The sequence below is a fragment of the Erythrolamprus reginae genome, chromosome 7 (assembly GCF_031021105.1).
Source record: "Erythrolamprus reginae isolate rEryReg1 chromosome 7, rEryReg1.hap1, whole genome shotgun sequence".
Lineage (NCBI taxonomy): Eukaryota > Metazoa > Chordata > Lepidosauria > Squamata > Dipsadidae > Erythrolamprus > Erythrolamprus reginae.
Genome location: NC_091956.1, coordinates 34,241,106 through 34,260,590, shown reverse-complemented (window position 1 = coordinate 34,260,590; position 19,485 = coordinate 34,241,106). Strand labels below are relative to the sequence as shown.

At 41.0% G+C, this 19,485-nt stretch overlaps 1 protein-coding gene across 1 annotated transcript in view; it reads left to right on the top strand.

The window, feature by feature from the left end:
- The window catches only part of GUCY1B1 (guanylate cyclase 1 soluble subunit beta 1), a 92,548-nt gene that overhangs the window by 44,055 nt on the left and 29,008 nt on the right, over positions 1 to 19,485 (top strand). Inside the window, exons 3-5 of the mRNA XM_070757307.1 lie at positions 840 to 940; positions 2,273 to 2,391; positions 7,708 to 7,905. Coding sequence (XP_070613408.1) covers positions 840 to 940; positions 2,273 to 2,391; positions 7,708 to 7,905 — 418 coding nt within the window. The remainder of the gene's footprint in view (positions 1 to 839; positions 941 to 2,272; positions 2,392 to 7,707; positions 7,906 to 19,485) is intronic.

Below are 19,485 nucleotides of genomic sequence, written 5' to 3'. Positions count from 1 at the left end.
AAATGATTTGTATGCTCTGGTTAATAGATTAATATTGCCAGAGAAGAAGCCACGCAGGATTAGATTAATAACTCTTAGTACCTTTTTGGTAATATTGTTATAGTGGGCTCTGCACTTAGGTCATTATATATGAGTACTCCAAGGTCCTTGCCCAGAAACTTGTTAATTGTTTAAATAGTTTTATTTTCATAATGCTACATATTAATATTACATGTATGTATGTATGTATATATGTATGTATGTATGTATAAGAGCACCTCACAACTTTCTGCAATGAGAAAAATAAAAAATTCTATCAATATTTAAAAATGTGTAACGTTTGAAAATTAGTCATTAGTCATCCAATTAATTGGATGTTTTTTTTTAAAAAAATAGACTAACATTTAATTATGAGCCAGTTTAGTGAAGTGGCTAAGGCATCAGGTTTAAAACCAGGGGACCTGCCTTAGACACCTGCCTTAATACAAAGTCAGCTAAATGACCTTGAGCCAATAGATGTCTACTCTACTATACCGGTTGTCCATGCAGGACAGGAGTGAACTTTACTTTTCAAAGGTCCACACAGTAAGTTGTAATGTTATGTTGTGTTACCTTTTCTTATGTTATATTTGAGGGCCTTCTAGAATTGGAGTCAAAACATAACATATTTATACTTGTTTCTTTCTTTCTGTTAAGATTATAATCTTGGGCCACATTACATCTTCACTCTTAACACATTTTCAGTGTTAAGATTAACAACTATGATCTCTTTTATAAATGTCCCATATGTGTGTGTTTGTGTGTGTGTGTGTGTGTGTGTGTGTGTGTATATTTTAAAAACATGTTGTACTTTGTTCTAGGAGAGAGGCACAGTTGGATGAGGAAGGGCAGTTTTTGGTCAGAATTATTTATGATGATTCCAAAACGTATGATTTGGTTGCTGCAGCAAGTAAAGTCCTCAGTGAGTAAATTTGACTTTCTTTCAGCATTGCTTCTAAAGGATATGATGCAATTCAGCTAATTTTATGTTTTATAATTCAGTCTGGAGTATTATATTTCAATGGCTTGACAATAGTACTATGCAGTCATTCTTAGAATGTTTATTTCAAATTAAGAGCAGGCCTCAGGACTGCTAAGGAACACTTTCTTTACAAGGTAGATAGTTGTTTCAGAGGATCAATTTTCCTCTGAAGTGGCTAAGTTTATGTTCATATTCCTATAAATTACAATCTCAGTAGATACTGTTATCTCTTTCACTGGCTGATTTCTGCCACTTAGATGTGCATATATAGACCGTATTTTTCGGAGAATAAGACACACCCTTTTCCTCCCTAAAAGCAGCCAATAATTTGGGTGCATCTTATACTCTGAATATATCTTTTTTTCCTCCAGCCCTAACTAGCTGCTAACGATCTTCCCAGCTCTTACCTTGCAGACTCTTTCATTGTTTCTCTCTGGGAAGAATGTTTTCCCACCCCTAAGTCTTTGCAGGGTTTTTTCCACTGCTCTACTTGTTCCAAATGTTTCTTTCCAGGTGCTAATGATGTTCCCAGCTCTTACTGGCTTGCAAGCTCTTTCATTGTTACTCTTTCATAATAAGGTTTTTTTAAAGCCCTAACCAGGTGATAAAATAATGTGCTGGCTAAGGACGCTAGCCAGATGAATACCTGGTAAGCAGATTCTTTTCCCTATTTTCCTCCCCATAAACTAAGGTCTTATATTCCAAAAAATACGGTATATGCATATGTGCACATATAAACACAAGCTTGTCTAATACATTTAACATTATATATAGTTTGTTCCAAATTGTTGTTTTAAAACAGACTTATGAATTGTAGTTTGTTGAAATTAGACTTGTGTGAGATAGAATACAAAATATTTACCATATATGCGCTTCTCAAATGTGTTTTGCATATCATTGTTTTAGAACAACAAATGTGCATGTGTAAATCAGAATGTTTTGAAGAATTTGTTTCACATAATCCAATCCATTGAACTTTAAGACAATTCTTGAAGCTCCTCTAAATGTGCTGGTTATCTAATCTGAAATCTTTAAAATTATTTTAAGTTCTCATAAAGATTTTAAAACTGGTTTTGAAAAATAAGTAATAGACATAGTGTGTCTTTCTAGACTATAATTTGCTGAATTCCTTATAGTATCAGTTAACATTACTCATTTTATTATTTTACTTAATCAGTGCTGTAATATTATGTATTGCTTAGCAAAAAGTATTGACCTTGACACTTTCAAAACACATAATTTTATTATTTTATTTGTTTGTTTATTCTGCAGACCTTAATGCTGGAGAAATCCTTCAAATGTTTGGGAAGATGTTTTTTGTGTTTTGTCAAGAATCTGGTTATGATACCATCTTACGTGTATTGGGATCAAATGTTAGAGAGTTTTTACAAGTAAGTTAACTGAGACAAATCACCATTGCCTCAGTTACAGGACAATTGAATTTCAACAGTGTGTTTGCTATGGTACCATACACATTTATTTAACTGGTTATGTAATTGATTTGCTAAACACAACAATGTAATTTATAATTTTTTCTAAATCCAGAATCTGAAATTCTTTCACTCTGGCTACTTTGAAGGCAGTAACTTTTTATTCGCTATGACACTATGCTTTATAAAAATAATATCTTGATAATTCCCATTTAAGAACCAAAATAATATACATCAAATTTCAGTTTTTCATGTAATTAGGATAGTGGAAATTATAAGAAAAACATATTTAAATAGCAATCACCTAAAACAAAAACAATGAAAAAGCTACAGCCTTGATTACTAAATTCCATTTCTATTCCATTTTTGTTGTGTCCACATAACATTATAGTTGAACCGTTGACCTATTGAAATGAATAACTTCTATTACAATAAGAACATGTTCAGCTAATTTGAATTATTTTAATAATGTGATGTATTTTTATAATATACTATATGCATTTATTCATATGGGAACAAATGGAATTGTTTACTCCTACTTATGACATTTCATACCTGTCAACCCTGAAGATGACCTATCTGAGGCCATTTTGAGGTTTCAGGTCTGCCACAACCAGAGCAAAAGGATTTGGAGGGGGGAATAGAGATAGCTGGAGTTTGTAACCAAAACAAAATGCTTTCTCTTGGGAATCAAGGGCATTCCAGCAGCTGCTTGGAAGGAGGGGATTGAGGTTACCTAGCAACTGGACTTTATCCTGATTGGACCATGTGACTGTTTTGAGAAAGTGAAAAACTTTTAATTAGATAAAAACAGCTGGAATGTTTAGAATTGGTTTTCACCAGCCCATGCCAATATGGCATATCCAGTAAACTTATTCTTTGAGGAATCTACCTGCCTCAGAATTTTGTTTGCTGTGGGTATGTTACTTGGAATTTTGAAAATAACATCTAAAACATATATTCTAATCTTGTAATATATATATATATATATATATATATATATATATATATATATATATATATATATATATATATATATATAAATATAAAATTTTGAAGACAATAAATGACAATATGATTTATACATCAAATACATCTCAAAAACTTGAGAACATGTGATTCTGTGCATTCAGTTATCCATATATCATTCCAAAAGGCAACAATTGTTTTAAATACAAGTTTAATTTTATGACCTAAAAATATCTCTATTACATAATTTGAGAAGAAATTATTGCTAAAGACAATGTTAACGCAGCATGTAAATGAAGAATGGCTAGTCAGTAAGTGCAATTTGAAGCATCCCAGGGGTATTTTTGTATTAATAGCATAAAAGAAAAATCAATCAGACATAGAGTAGTGGTTAATAAAAAATACTTTAGGGAGCAGTCTACTAGGTTACTCATATTCTGTTACTTATACAGCTATGCACTCTCTGACAATATAACATTCAAAAACATGGCAACACATCAGGAGCTTTGACTGTGAAAGCTAGGTTAAAAATGGCTAGGAATAAAAAAAATATTTTAAATTTATATTTCCGCTTAAATTGAGTTTTCTGCATAATTATTAAACATAATATGATGAAAAGATGTCTGTCCATTTTTTTCACTGATACTTGAATTAAATGGAATTGTATTCTTTCCACTTCCTGTGATGTACTATATAAAAGCCAGAGTTATACTAAAAAACAATTTACTTAACAAGTACAGAGAACCCCAGTATTATAATTGTTCATTTGGCACCTGTTCAAAGTTACAAGATAAGTGCCCCCTAGTGTTTATGAGCAAGTCCCAAAATTACAAATATTGCAGCACCATGGCAGGTTTTTAACTAGCAAGCTAAGCTACTTATATTCAAACACATTTCATTTATAATTATTTCCAAAGTTTGGGACATTTATGTAAATTAAATATAGATCTGATATCTGATATCACATTACATATAAAACAACTTCATTCCTCACTATTAGTGTTGGGTGAACCCGTTCAAGTTCCGTTTTGGTGGGTTCGGACGAACTTGATGTCGGAGTTCGGGTTGGTTCGCTGAACCTGAACCCCAACACCTCTGACCCAGTGGAGGGTGTGTGTGTCAGGCTCCATCAAATGGGTGATGGCCAAAAATCCCTGCCCCTAGTTCTCTCTCATTTCGGCGGCTCCCAGCCATCACCTGCTTGATGGAGCCTGACACCTCCCCTCCAGCCCTTCGCCTCACGCCAGGCCAGAGGGGTGGGGAGGCAGGTTCTGCCAGCCAGCTATTCAGGATCCCGGCCGGCAGCTTCAAGCGGGCGGTGGGTGGGAGCGGAAAGCGGGGAGGGAATGGAAGGAGTATTATGCTAATCCAGAGAGGAGAGAGTGAAAGACAGGGTCCCGCCCCTCTTCCCTGCCGTACTAGGGACCGGAGCTTCTTGGAGAAAAGTTGAATGGCAAGGAAAGGTACAAAAGAGCGTTGAACTGGAACCAGCAGCTTGAGCGCCAGCGGAGAGAGTGCTTCCCTTCCTTCCCTGGACAGAGCTCCCTTCGGGACCGCCTTCTGCCGCACGAATCCCAGCGACCGGTTCGGTCCCACAGAGTTGGCCTTCTCCGGGTCCCGTCGACTAAACAATGTCATCTGGCGGGACCCAGGGGAAGAGCCTTCTCTGTGGCGGCTCCGACCCTCTGGAACCAGCTCCTCCCTGAGATTAGGATTGCCCCCACCCTCCTTGCCTTTCACAAACTTCTTAAAACCCACCTCTGCCGTCAGGCATGGGGGAACTGAAACATCTCCCCCTTGCCCATGTTGTTTTGGTATTAGATTGATTGTATGCGTGTTTTGTTTATTTGTTTTAATACTCTGGGGTTGTTTTTTATGAATTTTAGCTTAAAATTGTCATTGGATTGGTGGGTATTGGATTGTCATTATGTATTGTTTTTGTCTTGCTGTGAGCCGCCCCGAGTTTTCGGAGAGGGGCAGCATATAAATCCAATAAATCTAATCTAATCTTCGCCTGGGTCTCTCCCTCTCTTTTCCTTTGAGAAGATCGCAACCCACCTGTTCTCCGGGGAGAGTTGCCCCTCCAGCCTGAAAAGACTGAGATCCATCTAACCTCAGACCGTACTCCTTCCAGCAGACCTTTGAGGAGACCTGTGTGATCGATTGCGGGGGAGATCATGAATCTGGCGAAGGGCATCTCCAGAGAAGTTCCCTTGGGTGCGTCGATCTGTTTGCTCTGCGCTGGGACCCTGGTTTGCCTGACCGAAAATCCCTGCCCCTAGTTCTGTCTCATTTTGGCGGCTCCCGGCCATCACCTGCTTGATGGAGCCTGATACCTCCCCTCCAGTGCTTAAGGATCCTGGCCGGCAGCTTCAAGCGGGCAGTGGGCAGGAGGGGAAGGCGGGGTGGGCTCTGAGTCAGCCAGCGAGTGAGAAGGCACGTTCGGCTTGAGGAATTCAGAGGGAAAATTCCTCATCCCTGAACTGGAAAGAAGGTACCCGGGTGTGGGAGAGGGCCGGCCCAGGGAACAGATAACCCACATCTCCCTTCCTCCTTCATCCCGAACTGTTCTGAGCGTTTAGGTGGGGAAAGAAACCCTCATTATGGATTGGATCTTTGGATGTCTGCAAGCCCAAAACTTGGCAGGGCAGGCGAGAAATCCCCCCCTTCCCTCACAGTGCTGCATCTTCTGGGTTGCCTTGCCTTAAATCCGTCCAGAAATAGCGCCCCCCCATTTTACTGAATAGCCTTTGCAGCAACCGAAAATCAAATGAAACGCATGCTTCTCTGTGAAACCAACCCTGTTTTTCCAGCCCTTTCGCGAAGCAATTCCAGATTGCTAAAATCCATAGGAATTCAGCAGATCTTGGAAAGAAGGCATTGAGGAACAATATGGGGGCAGGCAGCGGGGATGGATGTGTGTGTGTGTGGAGAGAAGTGAAGTTCCAAGAAGAAACTCCGTATAAAAGGAATAGAAACATCGACTTCTCTTCTCACCCATCATCCTTTTCATGTGGAAACCCGAGGTGCAGAGATTGTACCGGTTGCCGTAAGAAGAGAGAGGCGGAGGGTGGCGGTAGTACGTCCCTTTTACCTCGGTCAGGCAAACCAGGGTCCCAGCGCAGAGCAAAGAGATCGACACACCCAAGGCAACTTCTCTGGAGAGGCCCTTCGCAAGATTCATGAGCCCCCCCGCAATCGATCGCCCAGGTCTCCCCAAAGGTCTGCTGGAAGGAGTTCGGTCTGAGGCTAGTTGGATCTCGGTCTTTTCAGGCTGGAGGGGCAACTCTCCCCGGAGAACAGGTGGGGTCCAATCTTCTCAAAGGAAAAGAGAGGGAGAGACCCAGGCGAAGAGAGCTCTGTCCAGGGAAGGAAGGGAAGCGTGCTCTCCGCTGGCGCTCAAGCTGCTGGTTCCAGTTCAACGCTCTTTTGTACCTTTCTTTGCCATTCAACTTTTCTCCAAGAAGCTCCGGTTCCTAGTACGGCAGGGAAGAGGGGCGGGATCCTCTCTCTCACTCTCTCCTCTCCTCTCTGGATTAGCGTAATACTCCTTCCATCCCCTCCCCGCCTCCTCATCCCACCCAATGCCTGCTTGAAGCTGCCAGCCGGGATCCTGAATAGCCAGCTGGCAGAACCTGCCTCCCCACCCCTCTGGCCTGGCGTGAGGTGAAGCGCTGAGGAGGAGGTGTCAGGCTCTGGGTCTGGAGTTGCCTGTCCTGCCCCCACAAGCCGAGTCGGTGGCTTGAGCCTCAGAGCCCTCCTCGCCTCCCCCTCCCGCCCATCGCTGTGTTCGAGCGAATGCCAAACCTGAACACAGACTTCTGGAAAAGTCCAGGTTCGGGTTCGGTATGCCAAACCCCGCAAAGTTCGGCACGGACCTGAACAATGCAAGATGGGTTCACCCAACACTACTCACTATATACTGTATGCTTTATAGTTACATTAACAAAATATAGATGCATAAAATTCAGGGGCAGAATAAAGACTGTACAGTAATTTAAAACTGATGGAAATTATGCTGATTGGAGTTACTATGTCAATGTTTTCCTTTCACTATATTAGTGTAAGTAAAAATAAGTTAATGAAAGTAGGGGGATACTTGCAGAGTAACAGATTTCCCATCCAAATACTATTTTCTTGATTTCCTTTCTTGCAATATGTACTTTTCAACATCTTTAGAGGTTTATTTTATACATAACAGGCATACTTTGAATCTCTGTTTAAGTCAGCTTGAGCACAGCTTCTTTATGAGAATGTTAAAAAAATAGTTTATAACATTTTCTTGTAATTATTTCCCCCTCCCCCCAGAATCTTGATGCGTTACATGACCATCTTGCTACAATATACCCAGGTATGCGTGCTCCTTCCTTTAGATGCACAGATGCAGAAAAGGGCAAGGGCCTCATTCTGCATTACTATTCAGAAAGGGAAGGACTCCAAGATATTGTCATTGGAATCATCAAAACAGTTGCTCAACAAATTCATGGCACAGAAATAGATATGAAGGTAAATATCAAGATAAAGTCTCTCCAATGGTTGGTATTCCACAAATATGTAGAATTACTTTATAGCAATTTCTTTATTTGTTTTTCAAAAGTAAACTTATTTTCAAGGTACAGTATTATGTCCCATTGTTATACACACAGAATAGAATAGAATAGAATAGGTTTATTGGCCAAGTGTGATTGGATGCACAAATAATTTGTCTTAAGTGCATATGCTCTCTGTGTACATAAAAGAAAAGTTGAAAAGGTACAACACTTAATGATTGTCATAGGGGTCAAATAAGCAATCAGGAAGCAATCAATATTAATATAAATTGTAAGTTTACAGTCATACAGTCATAATTGGGAGGAGATGGGTGACGGGAAGGATGAGAAGATTAATAGTAATGTAGCCCTACTGAATAGTTGAGGGAATTATTTGTTTAGCAAAGTGATGGCATTTGAGGAAAAATTGTTCTTGTGTCTAGTTGTCTTGGTGTGTTAGCAAACAGCATGGAAAACGGGGAGTAGAATGGTACGTGAGAGCTAATTTGCATACTGGTATATAGTTGGGTTTTGTAGTTAGAAGGGATAATTCTTTTCATCCGTATGTTGGTTGTTGGTGAATCTGCATCACAGAGAGCAGATGGATTCTCTTAATGTTAGAGTTCATGAGGGAATATATATATAATGTTCATAGATAGAATATTTAGGATTAGGATAGGATCTACAATGAAGTACAAGGACTGTACAAGGATGTTATTACTTGAGAAGAGAAATATAGTTCAGCTGTCAAACATTATGAAAACATTGTGAAAACATAAAACAAGTTCCATCAAGAAAAAGAAATAAAACACATAAGCTTATATTGGAGTCGGTGTATTTATGTGCCCAGTAAACATTGTGTTGCACAATTCTGCTATGATAATACTCTGCTAAGTGAAGTGAAGAAGATTACTTAAAACATAAATTTCATAGAAAGTTGACAGTGTTCAGTGCTCTATAGCATAGTTTTGAGGGTAGGAGTTGAAACAATTTATGTCCAGAATGCGAGGGGTCAGTAAATATTTTCATGGCCCTGTTTTTGACACGTGCAGTATACAGGTGCTCAGTGAAAGGCAGGTTCGCAGCAATTGCTTTTTCTGCAGTTTTGATTATTCTCTGAAGTCTGTGTCTTGTTGGGTTGCAGAACCGAACAAGGCAGTTATAGAGATGAAGTTGACTGATTCAGTAATTCCTCTGTAGAACTATATCAGCAGCTCCTTGAGCAGTTTGAGTTTCCTGAGTTGACACAGAAAGAACATTCTTTATTGTGCTTTTTTGATGACATTTTTCATACTAGGTGACCATTTTAGGTCTTTAGATATGATAGAACCTAGAAATTTGAAGGTCTCTACTGTTGATACTGTGTTGTCTAGTATTGTAAGAGATAGTAGAATGGGAGGGTTTCTCCTAAAGTCTACCACCATTTCTACGATTTTGAGTGTACAGTGTTCCCTCGATTTTTGCGGGTTCAAACTTCACGAATAGCCTATACCACGGTTTTTCAAAAAATATTAATTAAAAAAATACTTCATCATTTTTTTCCTATACCATGGTTTTTCCCACCCGATGACATCATATGTCATCACCAAACTAATAATTTTTGCAAATAAATAATAAAAATAATAATTATTGTTAATAAATAATTATGTTTATAAATATCAGGATCACTAAGTGTCTTATTCAATGGTCAGTACCAGTAATAATGGTGAGTAAATGGTTGTTAAGGGAATGGGAAAGGGTAATTTAAGGGTTTAAAGTGTTAAGGGAAGGCTTGTGATACTGTCCATAGCCCAAAGTGGTGTATTTACTTCCGCATCTCTACTTCGCAGAAATTCGACTTTCGCGGGCGGTCTCGGAACGCATCCCCCGTGGAAATCGAGGGAACACTGTATTCAGTTCCAGATTGTTCTGGCTAGTTTTTCAACCTCTCGTTTGTATGCTGTTTCATTGTTGTTTCAAATGAGACAAATCACTGTCGTATACAGTATTCTGCAAACTTCAGTAGTTTAACAGATGGATCATTTGAGATGCTGTCTGGTATATATAGAGAAGAGAAATGGTGTGAGCACACAACCTTGGCGGCCCCCTGTGCTAATTGTACAGGTATTTGATGTGATTTTGCCTAGCTTAACCTGCTGTTTCCTGTCTGTTAGGAAGCTTGTGATCTACTTACAAGTGTGTTCCGGTACCTCTTACTTTAGTTAGAATAATGTCCGGCATGATGTATTGAATGCTGACCTAAAGTCTACAAAGAGGACCTTTGAGTAGGTCTTTGGAGATCTAAGATGTTGTAGGATGTAGTGCAGAGCCATATTAACAGCATCATTTGTTGATCTATTTGCTCTGTATGCAAATTGCAGTGGATCCATGATGGTTTTGAAGTAGGACAGCACTAGGCTTTCAAAGGTGTTCATAACTACATATGAGCAATTGGTCTGTAGTCATTCAGTTCCTTGATGGAGAGCTTCTTTGGCACTGGGATGATAGTGGACCATTTAAAGCAAGAAGGAACATGGCATATCTCTAGTGATTTGTTGAAGATTTGGATGAAGATGGGGGCCAATTGGTCAGTACAGACTTTTAAGTAAAGGAGGAGTTATCTTGTCTGGGCCTGGTGCTTTTTCTGGCTACTCTCTGTGAAATAGATCTTGCACTTCCTTTTCTATGATCACCAGGGGTTGTGAACCCAGTGGGATGGGGTCAGTTGTAGGAGATTTGGCTGTTGTTGGTTTGTCTGGGATGGCGGCTGTGGAAATAGGTTGCTGTAGTTTCCTTTCAAACCTGCAGTAGAACATGTTCAGGTCATCTGCCACTTGCTGGTTTCCTTCAGCTTGGGAAGGAGTTTTGCTATAACTGTTGATGCTTTTAAGAGTTTTCCACATGTTTTCTGGTTCATTTGTTGAGAACTGATTCTTTAGCTTTTCAGAATAGCTTTTTTTGTGGCTCTGATCTCCCTTGATAATATATTTCTGGTCTGATTGTACAGCATTCTATCACTTTTTCTATAGGCTTCTTCTTTGGAATGTTGTAACTGCCTATGTTTAGCTGTGAACCAAGGTTTATTGTTACTGTATATTCTTAAGTTCCTGGTCAGTAGGTGCTGACATATGATGTTATAGTTTGTGTGAGTTCATCCAGGTTTGCAGAGGTATCTCCAAAAATATTCTGTGCAGTCAAAGCAAGCCTATAGCTTTAACTTTGCCTCTTCAGTCCAAGACCTCACTGCTTTAATTGTTGGTTTTGTGGCTTTAAGTCTTTTTCTGTAAGCAGGTAAAGGGTGAATCATTTAATGATAAGAGTAGCCCACAGATGCTTATAGTAAGGACCAATAAGAATCTTTTAATGTTGTATAGCAGTGGTCTAAAGTGTTCTTGCCTCTGGTGGGACAATTTATATTCTGAAAATATTTTGGAAGTTCTTTCCTTAAGTTGCCTTTGTTAAAAATCACCTAGAATAATGGCCAGTGAATCTAGGTATTTGTCTTCATCCTCCATAAACTGATCAGCTAGAGTTCATACAGTCTTGTTTATACTAACCTGTGGTGGGATATACACTGCAGTTAATAGAAATAAAGTAAATTCTCGAAGAGAATAAAAGTGGTTGCAATTGATAAGTAAGGACTCCCAAGTTTTCATAACAGAATTTTTGTATTATAATTATGTCCTGAGACCAGCTGTTGTTGATGTATATACATAAGCCTCCCCCCACATAATTCTACAATCCTGTCTGCACTAAGTATCTGAAACCCTGGTACATGCATGTTATTGTCAGCAATTTCCTCATTTAGCCGGGATTCAATAAAATCAGAATTGTATCTTTTTTAAAAGGAGTATTTCATCCAGCTTTGTTAGCAAATGAGCCTAAATTTGTAAGAAAGATTGAAGGGAGCAGGTTTTTTAAAATTCCCGTAGTCTATTTAAAATTCCCGCCCTTTTCCCTCTTTATCCCTGCACTCTGTGTTTGTTTTTGGTGATCTATAGTTCCAGGAAATTAGCTTCCTCCTGTGTTAGAATCTCTTCTGCATTTGTAAAGACCGGTGAGATAACAGAGAGCTGCTCCTTAAAGAAACATTCTTTAATTCCTAACAGATGGTCTCGTGAGTATGAAATCCATAGATAAATAAAGAAACCATTTGAAGCCATTTCACTGAGGTAGCCTTCATTGGCACCATCTTGGATACCTCATCATAACTTCATTATTCTATTACAAATTTTAAGAGTTAATTTTTATTTATAGGAAATTTCAAATAGTAGTATCAGAAACAGAATCCTGTTTAAATTTAGTTTAATTTATGGCTATTTGTATATTAGTTGATCCAACAATTCTAGAATACTAAATGTGCTTTTGATACAAGATTGGTATTTGCCCAATATTTTATTATCTGACACGGGATGGGAGGAGAATTTGTAAGAATGGACAAAAAATACTGCTACATATATTATTACAGAGTTTCCAGTTCTAGTCTTTATAAAATAGTTACTTGGGAATACTTCAGCTTCTTAATGTAAGTTTGATGTCTTCAGTTGGTATCCTTCAGATACTTTAAATTTTAGTGACCATAATTCACAACTCATTGACCATACTGTTTGAGAAGTACCAAGTTGTGAATGAGTATCATTATCTGTTCGGATCAAAACACATCAGTTCATTCTCTCTTATTTTCTTTTTAAAAATATATGAAAATAATAGGCTCTGCATAGACTTGTTGAAGAGACTGACTGATTCTGGGTTTTTTAAAATTTTATTCCTGTTCCATAAATTGAGAATGTCTATATATTATTTTGTGTTATTAAGGATTGGATTGTATACATATTGTGGGTAATTATGTAAAAGCATTACACATGCTGTTTCATGTGAATATGAAATTACCTTGAAAGGTATTTCTTGGCATGAAGATTGTCGATAATTGCTTGACTTTTTAATTCAGGTAGAATAGGCAGTTGAAGTTGTGAGACAAGTGAACATTTGTTTGAATTTTTTACTGTACAATTTTTGTGGAGCTTATTATGAATATTGTAGGAAATGAATACAATTAAATAGCCAAGCAAACAATTTTGGTGCCAATTTTAAATATAGTGATACCTCGTCTTACGAACCCTTTGTCATACGGACTTTTTGACATACGAACCCGGAGTTTAAGATTTCTTTGCCTCATCTTAAAAACCCTTTCTGTCTTATGAACCTGAGCCTGGGTTCATGGGTCCTCTTACTGCGCATGCGCTCTTACTGATGGAGGGATTCCCCTGCCTTGTGACTGCCCCAGATGGGATTTTCCATTCCTTTCTGTGCCCGCTGGGATTCCCCGCCTTCCGACTGCCAGCCAAAGTGCCTGGTCCAGATGTCCCCCTTCCTCATCCATCTGCATGGCAGGAGGCGAAGCGCTGGAGGCGGGGTGTCAGCCCAGCCCTCCTGCCCCCCAGCCAAAAACGCAAAGCCTCACCGCCGCCACAGCCACCGAAGGAGGCTTAAGCCTCCTGGTCCTCCTCGCCTGTGGCCGGGAGAACTGCCTCCCAAGCCCTCTTGCCCGGCGGGAGGCGAAGTGCTAGGGTGGGGGGTGTCAGGCCGGCCCTCCTGCCTCCCTCCAGCTAAAAACGCAAAGCCTCGCCACCGCCGCCAAAGGAGGCTTAAGCCTCTCAGTCCTCCCCGCCCCAGCTTGGGGGGCAGCAGCAGGAGGGCCGGCCTGACACCCCCACCCCAGCACTTCACCTCCCACTGGGCAAGAGGGCTTGGGAGGCAGCTTCTGCCAGCCATGGGTGAGGGGCGGGGAGGACTGGGAGGCTTAAGCCTCCTTCGGCAGCTGCAGCGGTGGCGAGGCTTTGGTTTTTGGTTGGGGGGAGGCAGGAGGGCCAGCCTGACATCCCACACCCCAGCGCTTTTCCTTTCGCCAGGCAAGAGGGCTTGGGAGGCAGCTTCTGGTGGCCACAGGTGCGGGGCGAGGAGGACCGGGAGGCTTAAGCCTCCTTCGGTGGCTGCAGCGGTGGCGAGGCTTTGGTTTTTGGTTGGTGGGGGAGGGAGGAGTGCCGGCCCAGCACCCCCACCCCAGCACTTTGCCTCCCACTAGGCAAGAGGACTTGGGAGGCAGCTTCTGCCAGCCACGGGCGTGGGACGGGGAGGACCGGGAGGCTTAAGCCTGCTGCGGCAGCAAGGCTTTGGGTTTTGGGCTGGGGGGGAGGCAGGAGAGCTGGCCTGGCACTCCCACTCCAGCACTTCGCCTCCTGCCGGGCAAGATGGCTTGGGAGGCAGTTCTGCCAGCCACGGGTGAGGTGTGGGGAGGATCGGAAGGCTTAAGCCTCCTGCTGCGGCTGCGGCGGTGGCGTGGCTTTGGGTTTTTGGCTGGGGGGGAGGCAGGAGGGCCAGCCTGGCACACCCCACCCCACGCTTCGCCTCCCGCCAGACAAGAGGGCTTGGGAGGCCGTTCTGCCGGCCATGTGCAAGGGGCGGGGAGGACCTGGAGGCTTAAGCCTCCTGCGGCGGCTGCAAGGCTTTGGGTTTTTGGCTGGGGGGGGAGGCAGGAGGGCCGGCCTGATACCCCCTACCCCAGTGCTTCGCCTCCTGCAGGGCAAGACGGCTCAGGAGGCAGTTCTGCCGGCCTGCTATGGGGGATCCTTCCAGCCAAGAGCGATGTGTGGGAGGGTCAGGAAGGACTGGGAGGGTCAAGCCTCCTTCGGTGGCGAGGTCCCGGCTTCCAGGTTTCTGAGTTTTGGGCTTGCACACCTTATTCGCTTTTACATTGATTCCTATGTGGAAAATTACTTCGTCTTACGAACTTTTCATCTTACGAACCTGGTCACGGAACCAATTAAGTTCGTAAGACGAGGTATCACTGTATGTCTAAACATCACAGTCAAGCTTTTCTATAAATGCCAAATTTATTTTAATACAGCCAATATAAGTAGATTTATCTTGCCAATATTGTTTACATGTGGAAACAATAAAGATGATTTATTCATACATGGAATCAGCTTTATATAATAATAATAATAATAATAATAATAATAATAATAATAATAATAATAATAATAATAATTTATTAGATTTGTATGCCGCCCCTCTCCGAAGACTCGGGGCGGCTCACAACAAGCGATAAAACAATACTATTGTATTATATTCTTTTACTTTTCTACTACTGTGACCCAGTTGCAAAAAGGAAATGGGAAACTTTGCTTTTGTTTTAGTTTATCTTAGCTTATACTTTAAATTACATCTAATTTTAATTATGATTTATTGGTGTACATATAAAACAAGATTTCAGAATGATTTATTTCATTTAACCGTACTATAGTTACATCTGATTACAACTTTTCTGTTTAAGGTATGCTATGTTTGAGGAAATAAAAAAATCTTGTTTCCTGTTGCATTTAAATTGGAGGCAGATTTTCCATAATCTATACCAAATTACTTGACTCAGTTTGAGCTTTGTCACGAGAACAAATTGGTTCTGGTCTTATTATTGATGGTAGTTGGCTAGCCAGGTATTCCTCAAAGAGCCTCTATCTACCTGGTAGTAGAATAGTATTCCACCTGAGATAACATGGCTATTTTTGTGCTGGTTCAACTGAGGTGTGGCAATAGTGGGACACTGTCTATTATGTATTAAGAGCATTTCCTGCTTTTCAGACCATACAGAAAATGAATAAATGGCAGGCACCAATCAAACATTGTTAGGAAATTGACTGTTTACAGACTGAGGAGTAAACTAGATAATTAATAGCCAGTAATGGCTCATCCCCCAACTTCACAAATCGCACCTCCAACTCTCTCAATGACCTAACCCAAGTAGACTTCACTATAGACCACGTTAAAAAAGTAATCCGAGACCTCAAACCTTCTCTGTCAGTCGGACCAGATGGTCTTTGCGCATAATTCCTAAAAAAACTTTCTTCTGCTATAGCCGAACCACTAAACATTATCTTTCAAAATTCCTTCAGGACCAGCACACTCCCCAAGCAGTAGTCATCCCCATCTTCAAAAAAGGAGACCCTTCTCTCATTGACAACTACAGACCAATTTCGCTATGCTGCGTCTCATGTAAAGTCATGGAATCAATTATAAATCAATCAATCACCCTTTACTTAGAATCTAATAACCTACTCTCCAACAAAGAATTTGGATTCAGAAAGAAATTATCCTGCAACCTTCAACTACTTCACTGCAAAAACATATGGACTACCCACCTAGATCAAGGAAAATCCATTGATGCAATTTATATTGACTTTTCCAAAGCCTTCGATTCAGTGGTCCATGACAAACTATTCCTAAAACTCAAATCCTATGGCATCTCAGGATTCCTCCACAGCTGGATTACTGCATTCCTGTCAAACAGGCAACAAGTTTTCAAAATTGGAAGCGCCATTTCCACCGCCGTCCCTGTTAAAAGTGGCATTCCCCAAGGCACCGTACTAGGACCTACTCTCTTCATTCTCTACATCAATGACCTCTGCAATCATATCACAAGCAACTGTGTTCTTTTCGCGGATGATGTAAAACTTTTCAACACCATGGACAACACATCTACTCTTCAAAAAGACATCGACTTTGTCTCAGATTGGTCTAAAACCTGGCAACTTCAAATATCAACTAGCAAATGCTCTACCCTGCACATCGGCAAAAAGAATCCAAACCTCATATATAAACTGAATAAACAAAATCTCACAGCCAACCCCCACTCAGTAAAAGACCTTGGAATACTAATATCAAATGATCTAAGTGCAGCCCCATCCCTGTTAAAAGTGGCGTTCCCCAAGGCAGTGTACTAGGACCTACTCTATTCATTCTCTACATCAATGACCTCTGTGATCATATCACAAGCATAGAGTAGGTCCTAGTACGCTGCCTTGGGGAACACCACTTTTAACAGGGATGGGGGTGGAAATGGCGTTCCAATTTTGACAACTTGTTGCCACTGCAACAATATCGCCAAAAAGGCTTCTAGAATTGTTAACCTGTTCCTATGCAGCTTCTGCTCCGGCAATCTCACACTACTCACCAGAGCCTACAAAACTTTTGCCAGACCCATCCTTGAATACAGTTCATCTGTTTGGAACCCATACCACATCTCGGACATCAACACTATTGAAAATGTCCAAAGATACTTCACCAGAAGAACCCTTCACTCCTCCACTCGAAACAGAATACCCTATGAAAGTAGACTAGCAATCCTGGGTCTTGAAAGCTTAGAACCACGACGCCTAAGACACGATCTAAGTATTGCCCACAATATCATATGCTGCAACATTCTACCTGTCAATGACTACTTCAGCTTCAATCGCAACAACACAAGAATACGCAACAGATTCAAACTTAATATTAACCGCTCCAAACTTGACTGTAAAAAATATGACTTCAGCAATCAAGTTGTCGAAGCGTGGAACTCATTACCTGACTCAGTAGTAACAACCCCTAACCCCCAACATTTTTCCCTTAGACTATCCACGATTGACCTCTCCAGGTTCCTAAGAGATCAGTAGGGGGCATGCATAAGTGCACTAGTGTGCCTTCCGTCCCCTGTCCAATTGTCTCCTTATCTCATTTATCTTTTCTTCCTTTCATATATCTTCTCCTCTATTTTTATATCTTTTCTTCTATCCTTTTCTTTATATATAAAGTACTACATGTCTATTCTCTTCAATGTGTATTCTGTATTGGACTAAATAAATAAATAAACAAACAAACAAACAAACAAACAAATAAATAAATGTGGCAGTTCCGGGAATTGGAAGAACTGTCCTTCCATTTTCCAATGTGAACAGGCACCCTGGCCAACTGATTGTCATGCACGCATGCATGCCACTAAGACTAGCTAGCCAGGAGACATGTGCACACTGAAAACCAAAAGTTAATTTTCTTGTCCCCGCATGCCCACTGGGCAGCTCCTTTTCTGTGTCGTGCCCCAGATGAGCAGATGCGGACTCCCTTTTCGGCACTCAGTGCTGAAAAGGTTCGCCATCATTGGCTATCCCATATTCCTTAGAAGATAAGTGGATAAAATGCCAGATCTAATCTAAACACCTGGCTGACTAAGTGAGCAACAAGATTTTAAAGACTTATTTCTCCAGTCACAATGTTGCATTTATTTATTTATTTATTTGATTTTTATGCCGCCCTTCTCCTTAGACTCAGGGCGGCTTACAACATATTAGCAATAGCACATTTTTAACAGAGCTAGGCTATTGCCCCCACAATCCGGGTCCTCATTTTACCCACCATTACTATTTTAACCAATAAAACAAATGAAGGTTTTGGTAACTAGGTACTATTCTAATTTTAATATGTATGATATAGCTAAAAATGACATGTTAGAGTGAAATCCATGTCTATTGAGAAGTAAGATATGTTGAGTTTAATAGATTTCCCCCCTAGATATACACAGTATCTTCTCCTTTACCTTATTGTCTTTAGTTTATCAGTGATGTTAAATGAATAGTTTAATGCCAAATAAATTACTTTCTGCAATGCAGTTTATATAAATTCAGTGGAAGGTTATGAATGTATGTCAGTTTAAATAATAGTGAACCACAGATATAACTAGTTATTTTAATTTTGGAGGATTTTGGATTTAGATTTAGATTTAATTGGATTTGTTTGCCACCCCTTTCCGTGGACTCGGGGCGGCTCAGATCATGTACAGAAAAAACAAGGAAAATAATAACAATCCAATTAATACATTAAAAAGAATCTTTAAAATTCTAATTAAAAAACTATCAATATCATTCATTCAACAATCAAAATAAAGCATTCATTGGTCAGGGGAGAAGATCTGGCAAAGATGAGTTTTTAAACTCTTTCGGAAGGCGAGGAGGGTGGGGGCAGTACGAATCTCTGGGGGAAGCCGATTACAGAGGGCTGGAGCCCCCACAGATAAGGCTCTTCCCCTAGGTCCTGCCAGCTGGCATTGTTTGGTCGACGGGACCCTAAGGAGACCAACTCTGTGGGACCTCACCGGTCGCTGGGATTCATGCGGCAGAAGGCGGTCTCAGAGATAGTCTGGTCCTACACCATGTAGGGCTTTATAGGTTATAACCAACACTTTGAATTGTGTCCGGAAATAGGTCGGTAGCCAATGCAGTCTGCAGAGTGATGACGAGATATGGGCATGTCTTATAAGACCCAAAACTTCTCGCGCGGCTGCATTTTGGATGAGCTGAAGTTTCCGAAGATAGCCCCATGTAGAGAGCATTGCAGTAGTTGAACCTCGAAATATAAAGGGCATGAGTAACCGTGAGCAAAGACTCCCTGTCCAAATAGGGCCGCAACTGGTGCACCAGGCAGACCTGGACAAACACCCCGCTTGCCACAGCTGAAAGTTGGTATTCTAATGTTAGCTGTGGATCAAAGAGGATGCCCAAGTTACGAACCCTCTCTGAGGGGTTCAATTCCCCCCCCAGGTTGATGGACGGACAGATGGACCTGTCCTTGGGAGGTAGTACTCACAGCCACTCTATCTTGTCTGGATTGAGTCTGAGCCTCTTGGCACCCATCCAGACCCTGACAGCCTCCAGACACTGGCACATTACTTCCACTGCTTTGCTGAGTGGACATGGGGTGGAGATGTACAGCT